General features: G+C 39.1%; 1 protein-coding gene across 1 annotated transcript; it reads right to left on the reverse strand.

Moving 5' to 3' along the window:
- Positions 1 to 1,298: 1,298 nt before the first annotated feature.
- spred2a (sprouty related EVH1 domain containing 2a) lies at positions 1,299 to 26,596 on the reverse strand. Its single transcript, XM_063010521.1, has 6 exons — positions 26,237 to 26,596; positions 14,187 to 14,370; positions 13,068 to 13,236; positions 9,822 to 9,886; positions 4,500 to 4,646; positions 1,299 to 4,393 (listed from the first exon to the last, which is right to left on the reverse strand). The coding sequence occupies exons 1-6, from the start codon at positions 26,260 to 26,262 to the stop codon at positions 3,749 to 3,751; spliced, it is 1,236 nt and encodes a 411-aa protein (XP_062866591.1). The 5' UTR covers positions 26,263 to 26,596; the 3' UTR covers positions 1,299 to 3,748.

A 26,596-nucleotide genomic window follows, 5' to 3' on the forward strand; every position in this document is an offset into this window, starting at 1 on the left:
TCATAAATTCTATTACCAGTGTGTTTAATTACCTGGCTCAGTTGTTTTCTTGGTTTAATTGCAAGCCCTAGGTTAGTGGTTCTCAAGCTTTTTAGGTCAAGTACCACCTTTCAAATGAAAACATCTGCATTAATATAATTGTGCATTTAGCCTGTTCTGCCCTTGGTTCTTTCTCAATGACATTTACAGCATTTAGCAGATGTGGTTATTCAAAACAACATACAACAGTGGCTAAATGCAGTAAATTAAGGGCCTTGGCCAGCGGCACAACAGTGGCAACTTGGCAGTGGTGGGGCTTACATTTCACATTTATGGCATTTAGCAGACACTTTTATCCAAAGTGACTTACAACCAGAAGGTCACTGGTTTAAACCAGTGACCTTTTGTTCAGAGGTCCTGTACCTTGACTTCTGAGCTACCACTTTGACTGTAATGAGTGGGTCTTGGAAGGGTAGTGAGCTATGGTTGTAGTAAAGAACTGTATCTGCATGGCCTTTACAGGATGTTTATTAAATACTTAATACATTAAGAGTATAATTAAAAACCTCCACTGCTAATAATTAAATATCCTACAGAAAGTGTCTGTAGCAGCAAATTTTTCAGGATAATTTGGAATAATGGTGATGGTACTATCACCACTGTTAGAGAACCACTGTGCTATATTGAACAATATACTGGAAGCCATTTTTCAACAAGGCGGTAAAAAACTGGTTGTGGGAGTAAAACTGGTTACGTTGTTCATTTAACTAATAAATGTCAAAGTAGCCTTTTTGGCTAATATTATTAGCAATTATCTTGTAAAATAATAATTTAGCTGGCTACATTTTGTTAGCTAATGATAATAACATCTTGCGTTCACTATTGCTAGATAACAGGTCATAAACTTAATTGGAGCTTTTCAAATAATGTTATTCAAATCTATGTATGAAATTGCAGTATTAATATACATGTTTAAGATATTTTTAAACTTAAAGTATACCCCTTCGAATAACATTACTGGGTTTAACGTAGCTAACATATTATAAATGTTTCTACACCTCTGATTAATTAGCAGCTAGGCTAGCTAACAACTTTAGGTTAGCAAGATATTTTTAATGTAATTTTGTCTTGCAAAATTTGTTAGACAGAATAAATAAAATATTTAAACAGACCTTTATAATGTTTAGTCAATGTTACCTAAAGCAATAAATATCTGATCTTAACTAGGTTTTCAGGAAACATGGCTAGCTGAATAATGTCAGGCTTTCAGTATAGTAAAATTAAAACCTGTTACCCAGTAAATTTACATTTAGCAAAACTGTTTCTAATTTGTTTTATTTTTGAAATTTACAGCAATATTAACACGTTTTCAATATGTTAGTTTAGTCTGGGAACTTTGTAGAAAAAATGTGATTACTACAGGGTTTTACAAGTTTGAAGGAGTATTGTACTACATGATTACAGCTCAAGTTTCTTCAGATGTTACTGACTGGTCTTGCAACTTCATGTGCTAGCTGTAAAAGTGGCGTTAAAAATTCTAATGTACAGTAAAGGGCCAAAAGTCTGAGACCACTAGAGGAAATTAAGGATTTTTTAATTACCACAATGTTTTTTATTACAATTTAAATAATCAGCACAACAATTTGAGGTAAATGTTGAATCTTTGAAAATGTTATATGTATTTTAGAAAGTATTTAGGATGACCATTTTAATTAAAGCTCAATAATGGCTGCACAATGATTAATTTAAACAAACTTATGTAGATCAAATCCTTCTGAAAGTCATTGGATCAGACTCAAGGAAATCTAAACTTTTGTACAAGTGATATAACGTGGTCATTTTTTATGATTTGTAATAAAATACATTGTATTAAATCTAAGAAAAGTGTAAAATTAAAGCATTTTCTCAGACCTTTGGCCCCCTATTGTATATGGTGTGTTTGATAATAATCTAGATGAGGGTTGGATCATATTTTGAGGTTCATTAACACACAAATCCAGCTTCATCCAAAGAGTTCACACAAGTTTGCCTCCGCTGATCTGACTGTCACACATTCATCTGTACATTTCTTTTTATTCATTGTCTGTTTTACCCATGCTTTATCCTGGTCAGGGTTGCAGTGGTTCTCATTTATTTTGTGAAAGGCAAAAAACACCCCGGACACACAAACACACACACACACACTGACACAATTAGGGCAATTTTTAGTAGATTCAATTGGCATGACTGCATGTCTTTGGGCTTGTGGGATGAAACCCGAGCACCCAGAGGAAACCCACATGGACACACGGAGAACATGCGAACTCCACAGAGAAAGGACCCTGGTTGTCCAGCAGGGAAATCAGACCCAGGCCCTTTTCACTATGAGCTGTCAGCGCTACCCACTGCATCACCATGTAGCCCCAATTGCATCATTTGGGATTCAGCAAAATAATGATAAAAATGTATTTCTTTTCTCTCTGTTTCACCACACACAATGCACACTTTGTCTGTTTTGATAGGGATGGTCAAGTGTTAAGTGCCTCGGTAAGAATGTTTATCTGTGATTGGCAAGCCAGGGCAACTAAACAAAATTAAACAAATATTAAAACAAAAACAAATGCACTAAACACATAAGAATTTAATGATATGAGTTGACTGTGGTGGTCTCCTGTCGGGCTGGTCCACCCTGATGTCAGCCCTTCAAAAGTACCCTTAAGGACACTAAGTTACAATGATGAAATAGTTGTCTGTGCTATGTTTGCTGATGATGACAATGATTACTACTTATTTGATATTTTATATATTTTATATGCACACTCCTAGTTAAGATTTTACCGTTTTTTTCTATTGTTCAGCAATAATGCGATCAAGACAACAAAGCACTTATTTTGTTGGTTAAAAATAATGTATAGTTTTGCTTGCTAAGTTAATTTGCATAGGAAGTATAGATTGTAAAAGCATTAATCACAGCACATTTTGTTAAAATAATAAAATATGTTTGCATTTAAATTACATTTGCTGCATTTAGCAGACGCAAAGCATCTTCACCTATCACTAAATTTAATTTAAGCAACTAAGATTTTAAGGGCCTTGCTCAGGAGCCCAACAATGGCCATGTGACAATAGTGGGGCTGAACTGGCAACCTTATGATTACTAGTCCAGCACCTTAACTTTTGAGCTACCGCTGCTATTTTGCTAAATTCTCAAAGACAAATGCTTAATGCTGGCTTAGCAGTTTTTTTATGTGAAGCACCTCATGGACCTGCATTGACACATACTTACTTCTTTACAACCCTTGGCTTTGTATTTGTGTGCTCCCAGTAACACTGTTGCTTTGCATTATAAGATGCAAAGCAACTTCAGAAGTATCTCTTTCAAATTTAGCGGGTGAAAGTTTCTCCACAAGGGGGAGTTGTTGTCACAATGTTGTTTTTTTATAAAATTATTAATTAATTTATTTTCATTTGGCACATACATAACATGTTCACTTAAGCAGTGCACTTAACCACTTGAGTGATTTCAATTAATGGAACAGTATTGATCACGTTAGGATGGACCAGCAAGACGGGCTGCACCTTCACGGTCATCACAGCGGAAAAGTGTAAAAACATAAAAAGTACCTGGAGTTATAGATATATCTATATATATAGATTTATATAGCTTGTTAGCCAGGTTTATATATATAACCAAGATTGTCCAAAGGAAACAAAACTTCTGTGGAAAAAAAAACTGTCATCCAAAGTTGGTTTACTGCAACTACATCCATTTAGCCTCTTTTTTCATATCTTAGCTGGCGGCTTTATGCTTAGCACCACAGCAGTGGCAGGCAACAGCACAGCGGTGACAAGCTCGCAGTGGTGCATAACAGCACATGCAGGGCGCGATTATTGACAGGCCAAGCAGCGCCAGCCACCTAAGTAAGAGCCTCCCATCACTAGAGTCACACGAGCATGGCTCAGAGTACTCGCCCTCAGCGTCCGCCATGCAGTGATACAGTAGGCTGTCTGCGCACCACATGAAGCTTACTCGCCGTATTAGTGCCACCATCGGGTCGGGTGCCTCCTGGCACTGCCCACGCCGGTTCTGGGATGGACTGAAAACATCTCGGCAGTACACACAGCGCACCCGGTCATCCTCACTGCGCCACAATGTCCTTGGCTGGCATGACACCACAACCCCACCACTAATCCCTGATTTTCCACTGTCGCCACCTAGTGGGCATGGGTACGTGTAGTCCTGTTTGGGCGGTTCGCTTTTGGCAAAGGTGACGTAAGCGTCCAAGGGTTCAGGTCGCAGGAGTTTGTGGCCGGCCGTGGTAGCGTGGCGGTAGTCCTCATAGCCTGTTAGCCAGGCACGCTCACGTGGGTTGATGCGCACAAGCTCCTCCTCTTCCTCCAGAAAATGCACCAGTCGATTAAACATAGGAGGTGCCTGAAAGAAGAGATGAAAACATTAAGTTTCAGAGAACAGAAAAGAATATCGTAGCAATGGCTATAAACCCTCCGGCATTAATGAAAAATAAAGCATATTGAAGGACCTGGTCCAGGTAGTAATGGTCGGAGTGTCTGTGCTGGTTGTGGAGAATGCACTGGTGGTGGTGTGAATCACAGAAGCAAATGGGTGTGAGCGTCCGCACAGTGGGTTCCCTCCTTCCGGAAGAGTTTGATGAGCTGTCTGTGGCATTCTGACAAATATGATGAGGAAAAAACAATAAAGTGTTACAAAGACGAGCAAGTTAATCAACAATACTTTTTTTTTTTTTTACCCCTTTTTCTCCCCTTTTAGCGCATCCAATTGTTCAATTAGCATCGTGCTTCCTCTCTGTCTATGCCGAACCCTGCCCTGACGGAGGTGATTGAAGCTAACCCGTATCCCCTCCGAAACACGAGCAGCAGCCAGATGCATCTTTGCCACCCACACATTGACGAGTTTGGCGCCACCTAGCGTTGCATGCGGAGAGACACACCCTAAGGGCACCCTCTCCCATCTCTGTGTAAGCGCCTCCAATCAGCCGGCAGAGAACGCAATCGCATTCTGACAGAAAGAGACCCACATCCGGTTCTTTGTCCCACCCCCCACATGAGCAACCGGCCAATCGTTGCTCATATAGCCACTCAGCTTCGAACCGGTAAAGCAAGGCTGGATTCGATACGACGCTTTCTCAGAATCCAGCCCTGGTTGCAGCGCGTTTCTTTTTACCGCTGCGCCACCTGAGCGACATCAACAATACTTTTTAATCAATATAGCCTATAAAATATTTTAAATATCTGCTTCGTCCTAATCAGGGTCACAGTATGTCTAGTGCTACCAGAAAACGCTTTGTGCAAGACAGATATTCACTCTGGTCAGGGCACCAATCCATTTCAGGGCATCACACATTTAACTTTTTACTTACCCACTCAAAGTAAGTAAGAAAGTAAATTTTTAAATAGAAATAGTTATTTCTATTTAAGTATCAAACATTTAAATCATTTAAATACAAACCCCATTTTCATAAAAGTTGGAACATTTTGTAAAATGTACTAAAATCAGAATCTGTGATTTGTTACTTTCAATCGTTATTTAACTTACAAAAGTACAAAGAAAAGATTTCCAATGTTTTACTAATGAATTTTTTTGTATTTTGTAAATATAAACACATTTATAATTTGATGCCTGCAACACACTGAAGTAGTATGACAGAGGCGTGCGTGTTTAGCACTGCCTATTCATGATACATTTAAATGGTTTGGGTACTGATGACTGAACTGATGAATTAATTGTTGCAGTTTTGCATGTGGAATCTTTGTGCATTCTTGCTTGATAAAAGACTTCAGCTGCTTAACATATGCCATACATTTTTAAAAACAGACAGATCTGGACTGCAGACAGACCAGTCAAGCAGATGTGATCTGTAGCTGCAAAGCCACACTGTTGTAGCAAGTACAGAATGAGGTCTAGCATTGTCTTGCAAAGGTAAACATGGGCATCCTGGAAAAAGGAACCTTCACCATGATGTACCCCTATAGCATGATTAATGTTGGCTTTTGCATCTTTGCTGGTCACAGTCTGAATAATAATAATAGTAATAATAATAATAATTTTTAATTTGAAAAGTGCCTTTCACGACTCCCAAGGGCACTGTAAAATAAAAATAAAGAAAAATTGAGGTAAAAAAAAACATTTACAAACATGGAAACACTATACACGTGGCACAGTTCTGTCTGGGAAACCCAAAAGCCAGATGGAAAAGATTGGTTTGGAGTTGGGTTTTGAACAAGGCTGCAGATGAACAAGCACGTAACTCAAGAGGGAGACTATTCCACAACTTGGGGCCAGCGCCACTGAATGCCCTGTCACCAAGTTTACACGATTTAGAGGGCAGAACTTTGAGCAGATGTAAGTTGTAAGAGCAAAGAATCTGTGCTGGAGAGTATGACGTAAGCAGACTAGCAAGATGTATGGCCATGTAAAGATCTAAAAACCAGCACAAACAGTTGGGCTGATGTGCTCCCAGGATCTAGTATGGATCAAAATCCTTGCAGCTAAATTTTGCACATACTGCAGCCTTTTTAAGTACAGCATTGCAGTGGTCAAATACATGTTACCAATGCTTGTGGTCAAATACATGTTACCAATGCTTGTAGTCAAATACATGTTACAAATGCATGTAATCAAATGCATGGATAATAGTCTCAGCAGCGGCATATGAGAGAATGAACTTTTTTGTCTTTGGCACAAGTAACTTTACATTCTGTTTTCTGAAAACAAGTGGACATATGGACTCGTCTGACCACAGCACATGTTTTCACTGTTCTTCAATCCATCTGAGGTGAGCCTGGGCCCAGAGACCTCAGTTGAGTTTCTGCAAAAAAACTGATGTGCAGCTTTCTCTTTGCGTAATTGCATTTATTGATGCAGCGGTAGACTGTGTTAAGTAATACTGGTTTTCCGAAGTACTCCCAAGCACATGGTTTGATTTATCACAGCAGCAGTATGGTTTCCCACCTTGCCCTACACAGACTGAGGATTTCCTTAATATTTTGCAATATTTTTGCTGTAGATGGTAAAAGACCTCAATTCGTTTAAATACTGCATTGACATTTGTTCTGTTTAAGCTGACTGCCAATTTTCTTACAAAGTTTGGTACAAAGTTGTGAGCTGCAACCTATTTTTGTCCTTTTTTTATACCGATCATAATTCCATCACTTGTTACCAATTCACTTGCTTATTGTGGAATGTTTTAAAACACTGTCACCTGAATATTTGGTAAACTTTTCACTGCTATTTTGCCCTGTCCCAACCTTTTAAAGCCAACCTTCAACTCTTGTACTTCTTTAGTTATATAAAGGTTCAAGAGAATTAACGAATCTGAATTGTTTGTTTTTCTTGCATTTAAAAGTGTTCCAAATTTTTTTTAAAGTGTTCCAGAGGTATTATTATTTTTATTATTATTATAAAAAATTCAAAACTTTTTTCAAACAAGGTTTCAGCAGATTTGTGTTCTTAGGCTAAGCCTCGAGTTTCCACTATAGAAGATTTAGCCTTTGTTTTGATCATTCTGTGGTTTGTGGGTCTTCTTATTGGATCTAAGGCTGTGCTTTCGAAAAATAATATTAGTTCATTTTCCGTTGCTGAGGATATCATACCTGTGTCCACCCATGTTAAGAGCCTTGGTGTTATCTTGGATAGTACCCTTTCTTTTTCAACTCACATAAATAATGTTTCCCGGATTGCTTTTTTCCACCTGCGAAATATCTCCAGACTGAGGCCCGTCTTATCACAGCACTCCACGGAAGTCTTAGTCAATGCATTAGTCACATCACGAATTGACTACTGCAATGCAATCCTGGCTGGCATTCCCAAAAAACGTATTCAAAGACTTCAACATATCCAGAACTCAGCAGCACGGATAATTACATGCACCAAGTCCACTGAGCATGTCACACCACTGCTGATCCAACTGCATTGGCTCCCAGTATCGCAACGGATCAATTTTAAAATTTTATTACTGACATTCAAGGCACTTCATAATTTATCCCCTGCATATCTCACAGACCTTCTACAGTGTTACACTCCTTCCCGCTCGTTGCGATCTTCCTCAGCAGGTTTATTGGCAGAACCAGCCATTAACCTTAGTACAATGGGTACCAGGGCTTTCTCCTATGTTTCACCCAAACTCTGGAACACACTCCCCACCCATATTCGAACATTGCAATCCATCGCAGAATTCAAAACAGCTCTTAAAACTCATCTTTTTAAACTGGCTTATTCACTTTAACATATCTTGTACTTTTTGTTTTATGTTTGTGTTGTGATCATTTGTTTGTTGTAGTTGTAATAACTTATTGTATGTTTTATTTCTTGTTTTAGTTGATGTAAGGTGACCTTGAGTGTCATGAAAGGCGCCAACAAATAAAATGTATTATTATTATTATTATTATCAAAACCAAGCTGTTGTTGTTTGTAGATGTTTCCACATAAATAAGCTTGCATTTGGCAGGGACAGTTCTACTCAAGCAGGACTACTGTGCAAACATTTGGCTTTTTACTCTGTTACCCATGTCAGTGGATATTAAATGACTTTATGCTTAATTTTATGTACCTCTTAGCTATGCATGGGGCTAAAATATTTGAAACCACTAATTAGAAGCACTTTCTACATACTTTGGATCCTGCGGTGTAATTTGAGCATCTGTCTAAAACAACCTACCTCTTACACTTCCGTTTCTCAACCACTGTATTATAGTATTAAATCTCAGTGGCGGTTTTAAGGGATTAGGGAGCAGCCGGTGATGAATGAATGTGTGTGGTCGTTGTGGTGCATGGTGTTTTGACTCCCTGCCTTGGAGGAATTTGGTGTGTTTTTGTTGTGTTGAATGAGGAACAGCAGGGGGAAGGGAAAGGTTAGAGGCCACTTCCTGAAAACAACCCCCCTAACCCACACACATGCAGGAAGACATAATACTAATCCCAATCATGCTAAACTTCAGCTATCCTTAAGCTCTTTTTATTGCAGGAAAAAATAATAAGGAAGAAAATACTAACACTACTAATACATAAAATAATATGTAAACAGTAAGGGTCATTTTTGGATAACAATTGCACACGTTTCACCAAACCAGGCTTTCATAAACATTTGAATGCATGTCCTGGAGAAAACTGAGACCTTGACCATGAGTTCTATTTACAAAAATAAGTAAATCAATCAGTGGCCGAGAGCTTTATTTGTTATAAATAATTTGTATTTGCCCATATCTACGTGCTTTCCAAAACTCTTTACCACTGGTCCCTGGCTTCACAAGTATTGCCCAGATAAGGTTGCCAGATTTCAGCCAGACAGAAGGTGTCTTCTTACGTTGAATGCTTCACTTACATTTACCTAGAAACCCACCAGGATGAAGCTTGACTTTAACATTTTAAAACTCTTCATATACACATCAACGGCATGTTAGAAACAAATCTAGACAACAAAGCAGATATGCATTATTTTTTAATAAATGCTCAGATTTCTAAAGAAATAAATTGTTTCTTTTTCATAACTTTGCTGCTAGCAGTTGCTCTGCCTCGTCACCTTAAACCAGCCATTATTATTGAAAATAAATGACTTTCTTTCACTTTGTTGTGTTACTGTCACTGTAAACATAGAGGGAATCAAGTCTGTTTTGAGCCTTAGGTGGCTGCAATCACTGAAAGTTTGTAGTCCATGTCTCTTTGTACACTAACTGCAAGGTGTTCGTGGATTTGCCTGCTTTGTTAACTTTTGGATTCTGTCTTCCTTGCCAATTGTTTGATAGCACTAAATGTAAAATGTATCTGTCCCTTCTAATCCACATGTAAAATGTAATGAGAAAATAAAAAAGAGGAGAGTGCTTCTTACTGTAAAGACGTCATCATCTCCCAGCTCTGTCTCATTCTGTAGAGTAGATGAGGAAGTGGTGGAACCTGCAATAACAACAAACAGAACCTAAAACATTTATTTTGCATTTATGTTGTTAGGGTTAGGGATGATATGGTATACAGTGGTACCTTGTAACTTGACATCCCCTAAACTCGAAATCTTTAAAACTCAACGCCCTTCGAGTACCCTTAAACTCTACATTTACCTTAAGCTCAATGTGTGTGACCGTCGCTTTGTTCAGCGTTTGGCTGAAGCGGTGCAGTAAAAGACGTCATCAAATGAGACTTCATTTGTGTTGAATAACCGTAAAATTCACTCTGAAAGCATCCACATGTATCTGTGTTTAGCTGAATTTTTCTCCTGTTTAACTTTTAAACTTGTGTTATAGCTCGGGGTGCTGAGAAATTGTAAAAATCTGCTTTTCAGAGGGAGTCTAAAATGCTTATTATTAATGAAAACCTTTAAAAAAAAAAGCTTTAAAAAAGTTTAATGTATCAAGAGAACGACATGGAAACACTAAACTTCTCTTCATTGTTACTGCTCATAAGTTCTCTTTACTAATGAAATTCCTCACTCATTTTAGTAAAATAAGTCATGTTAAGCTTCGCCACACTCTATTGGAAATAACAGCACAGCTAGCACAAAAGCGGTTTTGCCACTTCTCATGTGAATGCGCCCTAACTAAACAGAATACGGTATTCCAAGACAAAGCATCTCCACAATTAAGACGCATAAGAAAACAATAAGGAAGTAAAGGTAAGGTGCAGCTTTTATTGTATTTTTTATTGATTTTTAACTGTTTTCAATTGTATTTCAGTGTTTTTATATAATATTTGTGTTATTTTCAGTTTATAAGTGTCAAAAACAACCCCATTATTTTACATTAGCCTAAAATATATGCAGTTCCATATGTGCATTGACAGATTTCCCAAATATCCCTACTGGAAAAAATACCTTAAAACTCAACGCCTTTTAAACTCAATGCCACTCCCAGAACCAACTGACATTGAGTTTCAAGGTACCACTGTATTATGCATATACAGTGTATCACAAAAGTGAGTACACCCCTCACATTTCTGCAAATATTTCATTATATCTTTTCATGGGACAACACTATAGACATGAAACTTGGATATAATTAAGAGTAGTCAGTGTACAGCTTGTATAGCAGTGTAGATTTACTGTCTTCTGAAAATAACTCAACACACAGCCATTAATGTCTAAATAGCTGGCAACATAAGTGAGTACACCCCACAGTGAACATGTCCAAATTGTGCCCAAATGTGTCGTTGTCCCTCCCTGGTGTCATGTGTCAAGGTCCCAGGTGTAAATGGGGAGAAGGGCTGTTAAATTTGGTGTTTTGGGTACAATTCTCTCATACTGGCCACTGGATATTCAACATGGCACCTCATGGCAAAGAACTCTCTGAGGATGTGAGAAATAGAATTGTTGCTCTCCACAAAGATGGCCTGGGCTATAAGAAGATTGCTAACACCCTGAAACTGAGCTACAGCACGGTGGCCAAGGTCATACAGCGGTTTTCCAGGACAGGTTCCACTCGGAACAGGCTTCGCCAGGGTCGACCAAAGAAGTTGAGTCCACGTGTTCGGCGTCATATCCAGAGGTTGGCTTTAAAAAATAGACACATGAGTGCTGCCAGCATTGCTGCAGAGGTTGAAGACGTGGGAGGTCAGCCTGTCAGTGCTCAGACCATACACCGCACACTGCATCAACTCAGTCTGCATGGTCGTCATCCTAGAAGGAAGCTGACGCACAAGAAAGCCAGCAAACAGTTTGCTGAAGACAAGCAGTCCAAGAACATGGATTACTGGAATGCCCTGTGGTCTGACGAGACCAAGATAAACTTGTTTGGCTCAGATGGTGTCCAGCATGTGTGGCGGTGCCCTGGTGAGAAGTACCAAGACAACTGTATCTTGGCTACAGTCAAGCATGGTGGTGGTAGCATCATGGTCTTGGGTTGCATGAGTGTTGCTGGCACTGGGGAGCTGCAGTTCATTGAGGGAAACATGAATTCCAACATGTACTGTGACATTCTGAAACAGAGCATGATCCCCTCCCTTCGAAAACTGGGCCTCATGGCAGTTTTCCAACAGGATAACGACCCCAAACACAACCTCCAAGATGACAACTGCCTTGCTGAGGAAGCTGAAGGTAAAGGTGATGGACTAAACCCAATTGAGCACCTGTGGCACATCCTCAAGTGGAAGGTGGAGGAGTTCAAGGTGTCTAACATCCACCAGCTCCGTGATGTCATCATGGAGGAGTGGAAGAGGATTCCAGTAGCAACCTGTGCAGCTCTGGTGAATTCCATGCCCAGGAGGGTTAAGGCAGTGCTGGATAATAATGGTGGTCACACAAAATATTGACACTTTGGGCACAATTTGGACATGTTCACTGTGGGGTGTACTCACTTATGTTGCCAGCTATTTAGACATTAATGGCTGTGTGTTGAGTTATTTTCAGAAGACAGTAAATCTACACTGACTACTCTAAGTTATATCCAAGTTTCATGTCTATAGTGTTGTCCCATGAAAAGATATAATGAAATATTTGCAGAAATGTGAGGGGTGTACTCACTTTTGTGATACACTGTATATTATCTTTAATTATATTAAAGATTTACAATAGATATTGTGCACTAGTGTGTTAATTTATGATAAAGCTATGATGTAATGATTTGCAGCTAAAATGGCCTCTGTGTTTTGAATAAGCGGTGGTCTCTTTACCTCACAGACAGGGAGGCATAAAGATCCTGTCACTCCCACTAAGGAATGCATGAACTTTGTACCTGTCCGTCCTGGTGAAGGAATCATGGCCTTTGGACCTGTCAGTTCCAGTAAAGGTGGAGGAGTCATGGCCTCTGTGCCTGTTAGTTTTGAAGGGAGCATGGTATTTTTTCCCCTGGTATCAGTGAGGAAGGTGTGTCCTTTGTGTCTGTCAGTCCTAGTAATTTAGTTATGGCCAATCGCAAAGGAAACAAAGCTTTGGTTCTTGTCAGTCCTAGTAAAGGAAGCCTGGCGTAGTGCCTGTCAGTCTGCCTAAAGGACCTATGGCTTCTTTCTGTGTCAGCTGTGCTAAAGTGTCTGTAATTCACATTCAACAAGAAATGGATTTGGATTGTACCCATCATTCTTACTAGGAGAGGCATGGTTAGTCTCACACTTCTGACCTTTCTGGTTGCTTATGCTGGTCTTTTTTACTTACCATCAGTCAGGTCCTCAATGGCCTTTCTGACACCACGGTCAAAGGCGCGTGCGTCCGCTGGACTCTGGAATGTCAGTCCACACTTCTTGTTGTCCACACGCCAGTGGTGGAATGTGGGAGTAGCTTTAGTGTAGACCAGGTCCTTCTTAAGGAAGCACTTCAAGATTACCTACATGCAGCAAAGCAATGCAAGAGCAGTCAGTTGTCTGAATTTACGTTTGTACGGTAAAATGTCAACACTATATAACATTAATATCTATTTTAAAACTGTGTAATGGTCGTGGGCTGCGTTTGATCATTGGGATTGGTTGCTCTGGTTCCTGCTATGGAAAATGCAATAGAAATGCAATAGCGCCGCTCAGGTGGCGCAGCGGTAAAAAGACACGCGCTGCAACCAGGGCTGGATTTCGAAGGAGCGTCGTTTCGAATCCAGCTCTGCCTTCACGGTCGAGGCTGGGCAGCTATGGACAACGATTGGCCTGTTGTTCGGGTGGGGGGCGGGACTTGAGACCGTAGGGGATGCTCTCTCAGGAACGGGGCGGTTGCGCCCTCTGCTGGCTGGTTGGTGGCGCCTGTATGGAGACGGGAGGGGGTGTGGCGGGGTGTGTGATCCTCCGTGCACAGTACTCTGCCACGCTACACTCGTCAAGTGTGGGTGATAAGACGGTCGATTGGCTGTGCACGTTTCGGAGGAGGCGTGGAACGGCCTCGTCAGCCCCAATCAGGAGCAGGAATCCGCACTAATGAGAGGATGATAGATGGGATGAAATTGGACGCGCTAAATTTATATAAAAAAATAAAAAATAAAAGAAATGCAATAGCAGACAATGACATTTTGGAACTTAGCCTCATGCAACAGCCACCTGAAAAGGCTTTTATCTCTACTTTCAGTGTTTGACTTTGCTACTGCTATCGAGGCTAAATGTAAGTAAATACCCACAATAACTTTCCAACATTTTTTTGGAAAGCTGTCTTAGAAAAACGGAGGCTGGTATAGCAGCAACAGCATATTTTTGACCAAGGTTTTGGATGCAGTGTTTGGATGTAAAGGTGCCCACATTTTCTTGACCATTTAGCTTTTTTTGTAAATCAACTGAAGGCGCAATAACAAAAACTGACCTGCTTGTCTCGAAGTCTCTCTCCATAGATGAAAAACCCATTGCGATCAAAAAGATCCAGACTGGCCGGAGCCACCTTACAAACGCCGACCCGGCTGAGCCCACCTCCTTCCTGAGCCAGCCAACCACCACTTGAGTCATCCCTCGTCATTACCACAGCCTTCACACGCACTAGATAATCATCACTGTGGAGACAGAGAGAAGAAAAAAGTCACATTACTTAATCAAACTAACCTGCATTTATCCATTGTGAACAAACAGGGTCACTTTGGGATCCATTTAGGCATCACATTTACCTATAGACCCTGAAAGGGGAATTATGCAAAGTGGCAGTACAGAGATCAGAATATGGCGTGCCAACTTGCCAAAACCAAACACATCCTAACCTTGAGAAAAGCAGCTAATCAAAGCCCCGGAGCTGTTAAGCAAACTCTGACCTCCCTGTGCCTTCTTTTTTCAGAATTCATGGCTTTGCATAGACATGCAGCCTAAGTCAGAGACTTCACGAGACACAAAAGCTTGTAAATATTGCATAACTGCCCTGCAAGCACAAAATATCAAAAAACAAACTACAAGTACAAGAAGTACAAGAGTTTTAGACTTTAACCTACTGATCTTCCCTTAAACATTTAAAACAGTATAGAAAGTGACATCCATGTGTGTCATGCCTCAGAATTACTGTCACCCTTGGTTTAAAAAAAGTAAACATATTATTAAAAAGAGATTTTTAAAAAATCACACTAAAACATTGGTCAAAGATAACCATTTATCAAAAATATTGTTTTGTCTACCATTTGCCAACATTTTAGTACTGAGTCTTCTCCTATAACGCTTGATGCCACTAAATAATAAAAAGCAAATAATCTAAGAGCTCTCCTCAATCTTGTGTTTTTCTTACAGCACGCATTGCAGTAGTTTTTAATATGGTTTAGGTCAGCGGACTGACATATTTTTATTTAACATCTCCTGATACTTCATGGAGTCCATACTGTCTTGTATTCTAACACCAGAGAACCATATTTAATAATAGATAGATAGATAGATAGATAGATAGATAGATAGATAGATAGATAGATAGATAGATAGATAGATAGATAGATAGATAAACAGATAGATGGACAGATAGATAGACAGATAGATAGATAGATAGATAGATAGATAGATAGATAGATAGACAGACAGACAGACAGACAGACAGACAGACAGACAGACAGACAGATAGATTCCTAATTGAACCCGAAGGAAATTAAAGCCCCAGTAGCATGATACAACAAAGAAAGTACATACTGTAAAGAATTAATAGTACAAACACAAAACTGAATGGTTCCTGTACTGATGGGTTTTAAATTCTGTATTTTTATGCCAAACATACCTTGTTTGGTATGAATGTTTGGTACTAAAAAACTATTTTGATATGACCTGGTGTAGGTTGATGTTTCTGTAGCTTTTAGCGAATTCCAGGTCCTCGTGTTTGTGGCGGAAAAAGTCTACTTCTTGTACTTCACACCTTCCAGTTTATTTGTATGGAGGAGGTCCCATAATGCTACCATATTAAGTACACAAAAACACACGTGAAAATGTATGAAATGTCATGCTTTCTTGGCTTTCTTTTTTTTCTAGCCTGATCATTTGGAGCTGCTTGCATTAGCTGTCCAGTCTCATTCAGACTTTATATTTTTTAGTCATGAAGATCAAACATTTAAAAATACTGCAATACCACCTATTCTTGATTAATCAAATTGGGTTTAAGCTTAAAAATTAAATCTTAAATTGGGGATACAACTACGAGTAATTACTATACTATAATACACGACCAGTTTGGGTGGCCTAATTCGCCACCTTACATTCGCGGCCTTGTGATTGGACGTCACAGCAGCTGTGTGTTTGCCATCTTTGCAATATGAGTTATGTTGTTACGTTATGTTTTTTTGGAGTTTCAGTGTTTTTTTTTTCTTTTTTGCTTAAATCCTACATTAAAAGTCAGCAGAGGAAACATAACACTGATAAACCATAATATAAACTGATTGGATATACACAAAGAGTCAAAAGCTTATCTGGACATATCTGATTTTTTACACCTTTATCTGCATATTAAAAGTTATACTTCCAATCCTTACGTTAAACAAGAATAATTAGGCCAACAGAAAAAAATACATTGGAAAAAAAGTTGGAATTGGGCTCCTGTAATTGTAGACTTGATAAAACTGAATGAATGAATTTCTTTTTTTTGGCTGCTCCCGTTAGGAGTCACCACAGTGGATCATTCATCCAAATATTTGATTTGATGTTGGATGCCCTTACTGTCGCAACCCTCAAAATTCTCTGGGCTTGGGACTGGCACTAAGGGTGCACTAAAGGTTTCATACGTATCCCCACAACGACTATGGTGTATCATGTATTGCCATGCATCTTCTGTATTTGTGAGCCCAGTCCAGGATTCAAACCCCCGGAACTTAAGCACTGCTGTGATCAGCAGCATGCCTGTTACCATTACACCTCACTAGCTCACACGTTTATTGTTAAATGATGTTTAAATTAATAGATGTAGATGTATTGCAGCTAGTTTTAGAAACTATACCCAGTATTGCTTGAAAATTCACTTAAGAAACAAGACTTTTTATTGTCTTTAATTAAACCACAGTATTCAAATTGAAACGTTAGCTTTAGGTTTTAGTCAGTAGTTATACATGATAGTGATTTTAAAGTTATGATTACCAGCCACAGCATGCCATCACAATTTAAACCCTGTAGAGGCTATAGTAATAAAACACACTAATACTGGTTCATGTACCCTTACTTACCCTTGGATTGTTCCATCTAATGGTGACATTCAGCTAATGAAATCTAAGATGCAATAGACCTTCAGAGACACTGAAATAGGAAGATGATCATTATGCTAATCATGCTTGGCAAAGAGTGTGGGAAACACTTTCTTGAGGGTCCAATTTACATATGCAGACTTTGAGGTATAGATCAAAGAGATTCACAGAGACTGACAGTGGTGTTACAATTCAGTCGAACTACATTACACACACTCGTACCACAAAGAATACATACAATTTATGGCCTAAAGTATGTGGACACCCGTCCAACTGTTGCGATTAGGTGTTTCGATCACAATCATTGCTAACAGTTGTATAAAATCAATCATATAAATTAAACGCTTCCAACTTTGTGACAACAGTTTGGGGCTCTTTTCAAGCAAGCTCTATAAAGACATGGTTTGATCAGTCTGGTGTGGAGAAACTCCAGCGGTCTGCACAAATCCCCGATCTCAACCCCAATGAACAATTTAAGGGTGAATTGGAAAGTTGATAGTAAGTCAGATGATTAAAACAACTTTGTATGTCACACACATGCATGTCTTAACAATGAATTTTCTATAACAACATTAATCTGATGTAAATAGAAACTATTGTGCTAGCTACAGAATAGATTGCATCAGTATTTTTATGCACTTCATTGTTTATACTGTTTATAAATTATCTTTATTTGGTGTAGTATTATATTGCATTTCACTACTTTTTAAAGACTTGTATATTTTTTATGATCTTATCTGTCAAGTTGTAGTCAGTTTTCGTTTATATAGATTCCATATGATATTACTGCCTTGTCAGCAATTATTTTTGACAATACAAATACTTTCAGTTTGGATTTTACATACTTTTTTGTATACGTGCTCTTTACCTGCAGTGAAGTGTGGCAGTAGCTAGTAGGGATACTTTAAAAATGACCAAATTGGGAATAAAACAATCTTCATAAATATTTAAAAGGCTTGCTTGGCTTTACAAGTATGTGACTGTAATAAACTTTTTACTTTAAAACCGCCATAATGTAGCCCAACTTAGTGGTTGTTGAGGCAAAATGTACAATTTAGACAGCAAGAACAATTTAACACAACAAATGTAAGATATGCTATTTGGAGAGCATTTCTATCTATCTAAATAATACATATGTACAAAACCACAAGTCATGAAAAGTTGGGATAGTATGGAAAATGATAATTTAAAAAACACAGGGTTTCTTACATTTACGTCTTTTATTTTCATTGCAAACAGTACAAACTCAAGATATTTAATGTGTTCTCTGGTCAACTTAATTTAATTTGTTATTATAAAATGGATAGTTACGGTCCTAAAATCTGATTGGCTGAGCCGCGTTCGAAGCCGTTGTAAAATCCCTGATGAACGCACACCTATGACCACCTCACATCATTTAAGCAATAGAACATGAGAGGGAGTGTGATAACACACGACCTCAAGTGTTCTATTGCTTTTATACAACAGTTTTTAAAAAAGAAAGAAAGAAAATAAATCAAAGAAGCCCTGAATTTCATAATAAATATGCTTTAATATTGACAATACCTTCCGCCAAAAAGTAGTTCCACAACGAATATAAAGTTTAACACTACAAAACAGACATCCCAAGTTGCAAAAACTCATTCAGGGAGGTAAGAACAACAAGAAGAAAAAGACAAGCACCTCCGAAGGGAAAAAAAAAGATATAAAAAACCTCTCGCACACACCAAAGGATATGGGTGATAACAGAACTTTTAGGAGCCGTTAACTGGGCTATTAAGCTAACTGTTCGCGTTACAAAAACATTAATGTTCCCTACATAGTGCACTAGATTGTGTATCAGATAACGCATTCATGTTCACTACATAGTGCACTAGACAATACATTAGACAATTGATTTATGTTCCCTACACAGTGCACTAGATAACGGGTTTAAAACGCGATCGGGAAAAAAGTCTGTGTCACCTGCGTGCGCGTTTGTGTTCATGAAGCTTGTCGTTACTGGCAACGCATCAGCGGAGTAATACAGTTGTGGTGTGAAAAGACCGTGCTGTTATCACGAATATCAGCACGGTTAGAACGCTTCTCAACCAATCAGATTGTAAGGTCGGAACTAACTGTTGTATAATCCATATTAATACGCCACTGAAAAGAAAAAGTGAATGTTATGTTCGCCCTCACGTTGCCTAGCAATACTGTTAACGAACTACCTGGGGTCGCGGAAGAATGCTTTTTGTAAGTGTTTTTGTAAATAAAAACATTTATAAATTGAACGTTGTTGTATTTTATTATATTTTATGTTGACCGCCGTTTTATAAAAGCAATAAGCCACTCGAGACCATGCGTTACTGCTATGATTTTATCACGGGGAAAGACGTTTTAGGCACTCTGCTTCACGTCGTGCCAAAACAACCTTCCCCGTGATAAAATCGCAGTAACGCACGGTCTCTCGTGGCTTATTGCTTTAATATACACCCATTGCTTTTTGTTTTTCCTATCACACAAGTGAATCACTGATGAATTCATAGCTATTTAATACATGTAAGCATATTTATTTCTGCTGAGACTGTGATTGATCACAGTTGTGGCTGATTCTGTTCTTTGCAGGTATAGTAACAGTAATAATCAGTTACTTCTCCATGGTGCCGGAAAAGCAGTAGCCATGACGACCAGTGCTAAAAGAAGGGAAGACTTCCTGTTGTTGTGTTTAAAGCTCCTGATACTAAAACAACAGAAACACTATGTCGCATCCGTGTGGTAAAAAATACAGCTGCTGTGTATTTGCTGGCAATAGTTGTTGAAGGCAAGTTCTAAAAAATGCATCAGAGTGCATCTGTGCATTCAAGCTGGGGTAAAAAAAACTTGATCTTTGATTTTTTAGGTCAGTAGAAGCAAAAGGAAAAGTTCCATACTACACTCCAGACCACACAGCAAAAAAAATGCAGATACTGACAAAAAAAATTATAGTGTACATAATATATAGTATAATAGCACTGAGACTTGATTGCGCATAATTTACTCAGCCATATTTATAAGCTTTTCTGTGTGCAATAAAGCTGTCATTAAATCAAGTCTGTTACAATAACTGTTACATGACTCTTGCACATCTGGTTAAAAATATGAAATGTCTTCATGGAATTGCTACATTTGGGGCTAAATGGAAAAACTGTAAAATTCAGGGAAATTGAAAAATTTTGCCAGACCATCCTGTTCTTGTGTTTTATTGCAGTGGCAATTTAACTGTAATAACAATACACTATTTAAAGATGGTAAAAATGTAATAATTAAGAAAAATTATTTAAAGTGTGAAAAGTGTGACTGACCACCACTATCTTTTACATTACTAATGCTATATACATGTACAGTGTATCACAAAAGTGAGTACACCCCTCACATTTCTGCAAATATTTCATTATATCTTTTCATGGGACAACACTATAGAAAAAAAACTTGGATATAACTTAGAGTAGTCAGTGTACAGCTTGTATAGCAGTGTAGATTTACTGTCTTCTGAAAATAACTCAACACACAGCCATTAATGTCTAAATGGCTGGCAACATAAGTGAGTACACCCCACAGTGAACATGTCCAAATTGTGCCCAAAGTGTCAATATTTTGTGTGACCACCATTATTATCCAGCACTGCCTTAACCCTCCTGGGCATGGAATTCACCAGAGCTGCACAGGTTGCTACTGGAATCCTCTTCCACTCCTCCATGATGACATCACGGAGCTGGTGGATGTTAGACACCTTGAACTCCTCTACCTTCCACTTGAGGATGCGCCACAGGTGCTCAATTGGGTTTAGTCCATCACCTTTACCTTCAGCTTCCTCAGCAAGGCAGTTGTCATCTTGGAGGTTGTGTTTGGGGTCGTTATCCTGTTGGAAAACTGCCATGAGGCCCAGTTTTCGAAGGGAGGGGATCATGCTCTGTTTCAGAATGTCACAGTACATGTTGGAATTCATGTTTCCCTCAATGAACTGCAGCTCCCCAGTGCCAGCAACACTCATGCAGCCCAAGACCATGATGCTACCACCACCATGCTTGACTGTAGACAAGATACAGTTGTCTTGGTACTTCTCACCAGGGCGCCGCCACACATGCTGGACACCATCTGAGCCAAACAAGTTTATCTTGGTCTCGTCAGACCACAGGGCATTCCAGTAATCCATGTTCTTGGACTGCTTGTCTTCAGCAAACTGTTTGCTGGCTTTCTTGTGCGTCAGCTTCCTTCTGGGATGACGACCATGCAGACCGAGTTGATGCAGTGTGCGGCGTATGGTCTGAGCACTGACAGGCTGACCTCCCACGTCTTCAACCTCTGCAGCAATGCTGGCAGCACTCATGTGTCTATTTTTTAAAGCCAACCTCTGGATATGACGGCGAACACGTGGACTCAACTTCTTTGGTCGACCCTGGCGAAGCCTGTTCCGAGTGGAACCTGTCCTGGAAAACCGCTGTATGACCTTGGCCACCATGCTGTAGCTCAGTTTCAGGGTCTTAGCAATCTTCTTATAGCCCAGGCCATCTTTGTGGAGAGCAACAATTCTATTTCTCACATCCTCAGAGAGTTCTTTGCCATGAGGTGCCATGTTAAATATCCAGTGGCCAGTATGAGAGAATTGTACCCAAAACACCAAATTTAACAGCCCTGCTCCCCATTTACACCTGGGACCTTGACACATGACACCAGGGAGGGACAACGACACATTTGGGCACAATTTGGACATGTTCACTGTGGGGTGTACTCACTTATGTTGCCAGCTATTTAGACATTAATGGCTGTGTGTTGAGTTATTTTCAGAAGACAGTAAATCTACACTGCTATACAAGCTGTACACTGACTACTCTAAGTTATATTCAAGTTTCATGTCTATAGTGTTGTCCCATGAAAAGATATAATGAAATATTTGCAGAAATGTGAGGGGTGTACTCACTTTTGTGATACACTGTATATCTTTTATTGTCAATTGGCCTATTTCCAGATGTGGAAGAGCGCCTTCATGTCAGATCCCTTAACTGTGTTTGCCCTGTTGAACTGGAGATCATCACAGGAATAGGATACAGGAAGCAGGATGAGCAATAGGACGTGCTGGGTGTGGAAGTGTTAGTGATGACCCAGTTCACACGTCCAGGTTAGTCAGTCCCGGATGATCACAGAATACGTGCTTTAGTGCTAAATTGCATGGCTGTAAACCTCACAGTACATTAAAGCTGCATGCACACACACACTCATTCTTTAGCTACACAAAACATACAACTTAATGTGAACGCAACAAAGTTTCCCTCTGCATAGTGCAATGCACAAAATGTAAACATTTTATTAATAGATTATACCTCAGTTTATTGTGATACAAACAGCAAGTGTTCAAAGAATTGAACTTTTTATCAAGTTACTAAAACTAGTTTAATTCCATTAAAATAAGCCACAATGACAGATAAAGTTTGAACCAATTATGGGTGGTGTGAGTGAGAAGTGTAGTTTCCAGTGAATGATTAAACAAACTAATAAAGTAATCAAGGTGAACTCTTGGTCAAAAAACGACATGATGACTCTGTGAAAATGTCAGTGTAAAAACAGCACTGTTATTGGTCTATATACTGGAATTGCTTGCTCCATATTGCTCGATCCATACACTGGAACTTGGACATCATCACAGTACATTGAAACTTAACTGTTTAGAACTGGTGGTGTAAATTTAAAACTTGGATTTTTACCACATACTCAATGACTTTCACATTTCATGAAGATTAATCATGACCATTAAGTTTGTTTAACTAGTCTGAGATCCGGTGACCTTGAAGACCATATCAAATAATTTTCATACTCATCAAGCCATTTAGTGACCTCTCTTGCTTAGTTAAATGATAATCCTTGAAAATATGACTTCCATTAGGATGGCCATGTAGATCATGTAATTGATCAAGATATATAATTGGCAGAAAAATTGGTACTTTGTAATGGTTTGCAGGTTTTTTTCACATCCCACAAGTCACTCAATCCTCTTACTGTAATTTTTTTATTTCATTTACATGTTTTACCCACGATTTATACTGGTCGAATCACTGGACGCAATGCAGCAGCACACCCAAAACAGAACACCATTCATCCCCGGGACTCGGCAACGGCCTCGGCCACCCCTTCTAAGACACAGCCAATCTTGCCTGTATGTAGACGCCCAATCGTCTGACAGCACTGCTGGGGATTCGAGCCCTGGATTGCAGTGGTGGATAATGTCATTTACCGGTGAACCACCAGAGCACACATTGTAGATTTTTTTCCTTAAAGTAGTTATCCGTCTGTACATACATAGATGTGACAAGATATATTAAGGCAAGCTAGCATACCAGACTGTCATTGTCCCAAATTAATACATTAATCAAGTTTTTGGGCCTGCAGGTTCAAACGATGTATAATCTGATTTGCTTTCATTTTTTACCATTTCTGTAGAGACCTTTCTGTTCTTTGGTTTTTGTTTTTAGTTTAACTTTATTAAACTACCAAAAGGAAATGTAATCTAAATATTCTTATACATGTCATTAGGTAATAGAATTAAACATTTTTCTTCCTTTCCTTTGTAAATACTCAGCTTTATTATTACATAGCACAATGCATTCCAATCTGGCCTGTATGTGGTATGTGTTTGCTCAAAGCGGGCGTGAATAGCCATAAATTAGAATAAGAAAAGATAACAAGCCCCATAACACAGGGGTCACACACTTTCTGTCCACAATCCTTCACAGGAACAAGATAAAAAGCAGCACTCACCAAACAAAGCATTAGATGAAAGCCTGTATCAGGCCTGCTGAGCACCAAATGCTACCACTACTCGTTTAAGTATGTGGTGAAACAGTGCACAGAGTAAATCAGTTTCACTATGTGTATAAACGTTTAGGTGCTGAAGGAGTTTGGATGAGTGGATTACAGAAGTTAATGATAATCCTCTAAAATGCCCACTTAGCAAAATTTACGTCTTAACGTATGCTATCATAGAGGGACTTTTTCTTTTGCTTTTTCTTGTGAAGCTGTCTATCATCTAAAAACCATTTATTATGAAAAATATATATACTGTATATTTTGATATTCCATCATATCTCTTATTACAGTAGCTACTATGTTAGTTTTAAAGCTGTTGTGAAACTGCATTTAAAACATATTAAATTAAATGCAATAAGAACCTCAAATGTAAACAAGCAAAATCCAATTTTCGAAATTAATAAAGCCCCAAGCATTTATAATTTTTTATAAGGTAACCAGTGTGTATGTTACGTCAAGTTTGTCATATGGTACAACTATAGCAACTTAAATAAGTGTACTTTCCAAAGTGCTACATTATATAAAGTAGACATAATAAGTCAATATATTTGTGTCATAGTTAAAACAAATAAAACATAGCGCAACACCATAATAAAACTTCAAGTAGTGTTTACATTTAATGCACAGGAAACATTTTGTGTCAAGTAAAATGTTGGTAATTTATACACTGGGTAAATCAGTAGTAAATATGTAATAGTGTGTAATAATGGCACTGGTCTGTATTATGAGTACCATTATATTTTCAGACATTTACTATAACAAAGCCTATCAAGATATTAACATTATGACAGTTATAGGTACCAGTTAAACCATAGTAGTATTTTGCATACAAAAGTTGAACATGTTTTTTCATAATGTTTTGGCTACGTTTTTAGCCTATCTGTACTGTATTACTATATCAAAATTAGAAGGAAGCTCGGGTGGAACAGTGCTTTAACAATTTGGAATCTCAGGTGGTGCTGTCGACCTGGCCTGGCACTCAGACAGACATGAATGGCTTTTCTTGAAGGAGGAATTAGGTTGAATTTATTGCAGCTGTACACTTGTGCACCTCTGCTGTCTGGTCGAGGCGCTAGTGATGGATGATGTAGAGTGTGTATAGCGTGTCTCTCAGAATATCATGCGGCTCTCTCTCTCTCTCTCTCTATATATATATATATATATTTATGAGAATCCACCACGAGCAGGTAAGAAGATGCTGCTGGCAACAAAGCGCGTGTTAGAGGGGACACGGTCAGCATGGGAAAGTGGTACTAGTGGCAAGACTCAAATTCCAATATACCATAGTACTTTAAGGTTGCAATACATTAGGGCATTTAAAAGTAGTAAGGTTTTACTACAGTACTTTATGGCTGCTATACATTGGGTAATTTAATACTTGTAAGGTTTTACTTTATGAACGTATAGTTGCTATACATTGGATAACTTAAAAGAGGCAAGGTTTTATGATAGTATTTTGAAGTTTATATAAATAGGTGACTTAATTCTCATGAGGTTTTACTATACAAACTTATAGTTTCTATACATTAGATAAATTAAAAGTAGTAAGCCTTACTATAGTAACCTATAGTTGCCATACTTTAGGTAAATTAATACTTGTAAGGTTTTAATATAGTAACTTATAGTTTCTATACATTAGGTGAATTAAAAGTAGTAAGCCTTACTATAGTAGCCATACTTTAGGTAACTTAATACTCGTAAGGTTTAATTACAGTGTTCTCAGTAGTCATGGTTCCTACGTCAACTGCTATATGTTAAACAATTCATGATTTAATTTTATACTTGTTGTTAGTCACAGTAATGACAATACAATGCTAAAGTAAGACCATAGTAAAATCACGGCCACTTTCAGAAGCTTCAGAATTAACATCTTTCCTGTTTAGAAATGTAAATATCCGATCTGTTTGTTAAGAGGCTGAAAGCATGTAGCAAGCTGATCTGAGCTGAGCTCCTCCTGCGCCGTCGGGATTTTATGAATGGAGAGTGGTATATGCTAATGAGAGCGATTCACCCAAAAAAGACAGAAAAAAAGGGAAAACATGGCCGAATGGCGGACACATCGGCCCACCACCGACAGACCACAAATACAACACAACAGCGCCCGAAATAAACCAGTTTTCCTCCAAACCACATTGTGCAGGTCTGTCTCAACACAACGCGTTAAACACTAGCCACGGGAGAACCCGTTCATGAAATGTTTCCGCTCGGGGCCCTCCCCCTTGCGCTCCCTATGTGGGGGAAATGCTGGGTCCTGGTGGTCTTTGCAACCCTCTTTTCCTTTGCATTGTTTTGTGGATTCACAAGCACAACGACCCCAGTGCAAAAACGCACCCCTCTTGTCCGCCTCCCCCGAGCTGCATCTCTGACGTGGAATAAATCCACCGATCCGTCTTGCGTTCATAAAGTAAATAGTATTGCACGGGGTGCAACTTACTCGTCTGGGTGGGATTCCTCGGTCATTTTCCTCCTCGTTTCACCTCCAGTAACATCCCACCGCGCGCAAGCAGCGTCCAGGCTCCATTTTGTCTCGTTCCCCGTCCTACTGATCCAATCTCCGTTTTCCCGTCCTGTATAGCACCGATCCACCGTCGCTTGCTCTGTGGGGTTTTTTTTTTTCGGATCCCCCCTCTCTCCTATATCCACTTGCACACGTTAATCCAGCGCTCTCGCAGTCCGGTGCGGACCTCCGGTCGGGAGCGCGCTGTCGGTACCGCGGCTGCAGTCGCGCGCTGCTCTGTGTGAGGACGGCCCCGCACGAGCCTCACCGCCGCGTTCTCACTCCATGTTGGATCGT

Source organism: Trichomycterus rosablanca, chromosome 15 (assembly GCF_030014385.1).
Source record: "Trichomycterus rosablanca isolate fTriRos1 chromosome 15, fTriRos1.hap1, whole genome shotgun sequence".
Classification (NCBI taxonomy): Eukaryota; Metazoa; Chordata; class Actinopteri; order Siluriformes; family Trichomycteridae; genus Trichomycterus; species Trichomycterus rosablanca.

Coding starts and splice junctions, on each gene's coding strand:
- spred2a (XM_063010521.1), bottom strand. CDS start 26,262: ATGACCGAGGAATCCCACCCAGACGA. Junction 14,371..26,236: donor GAGGAATCCCACCCAGACGA/GTAAGTTGCACC, acceptor CTGTCTCCACAG/TGATGATTATCTAGTGCGTG. Junction 13,237..14,186: donor AGAGACTTCGAGACAAGCAG/GTCAGTTTTTGT, acceptor TGCTGCATGTAG/GTAATCTTGAAGTGCTTCCT.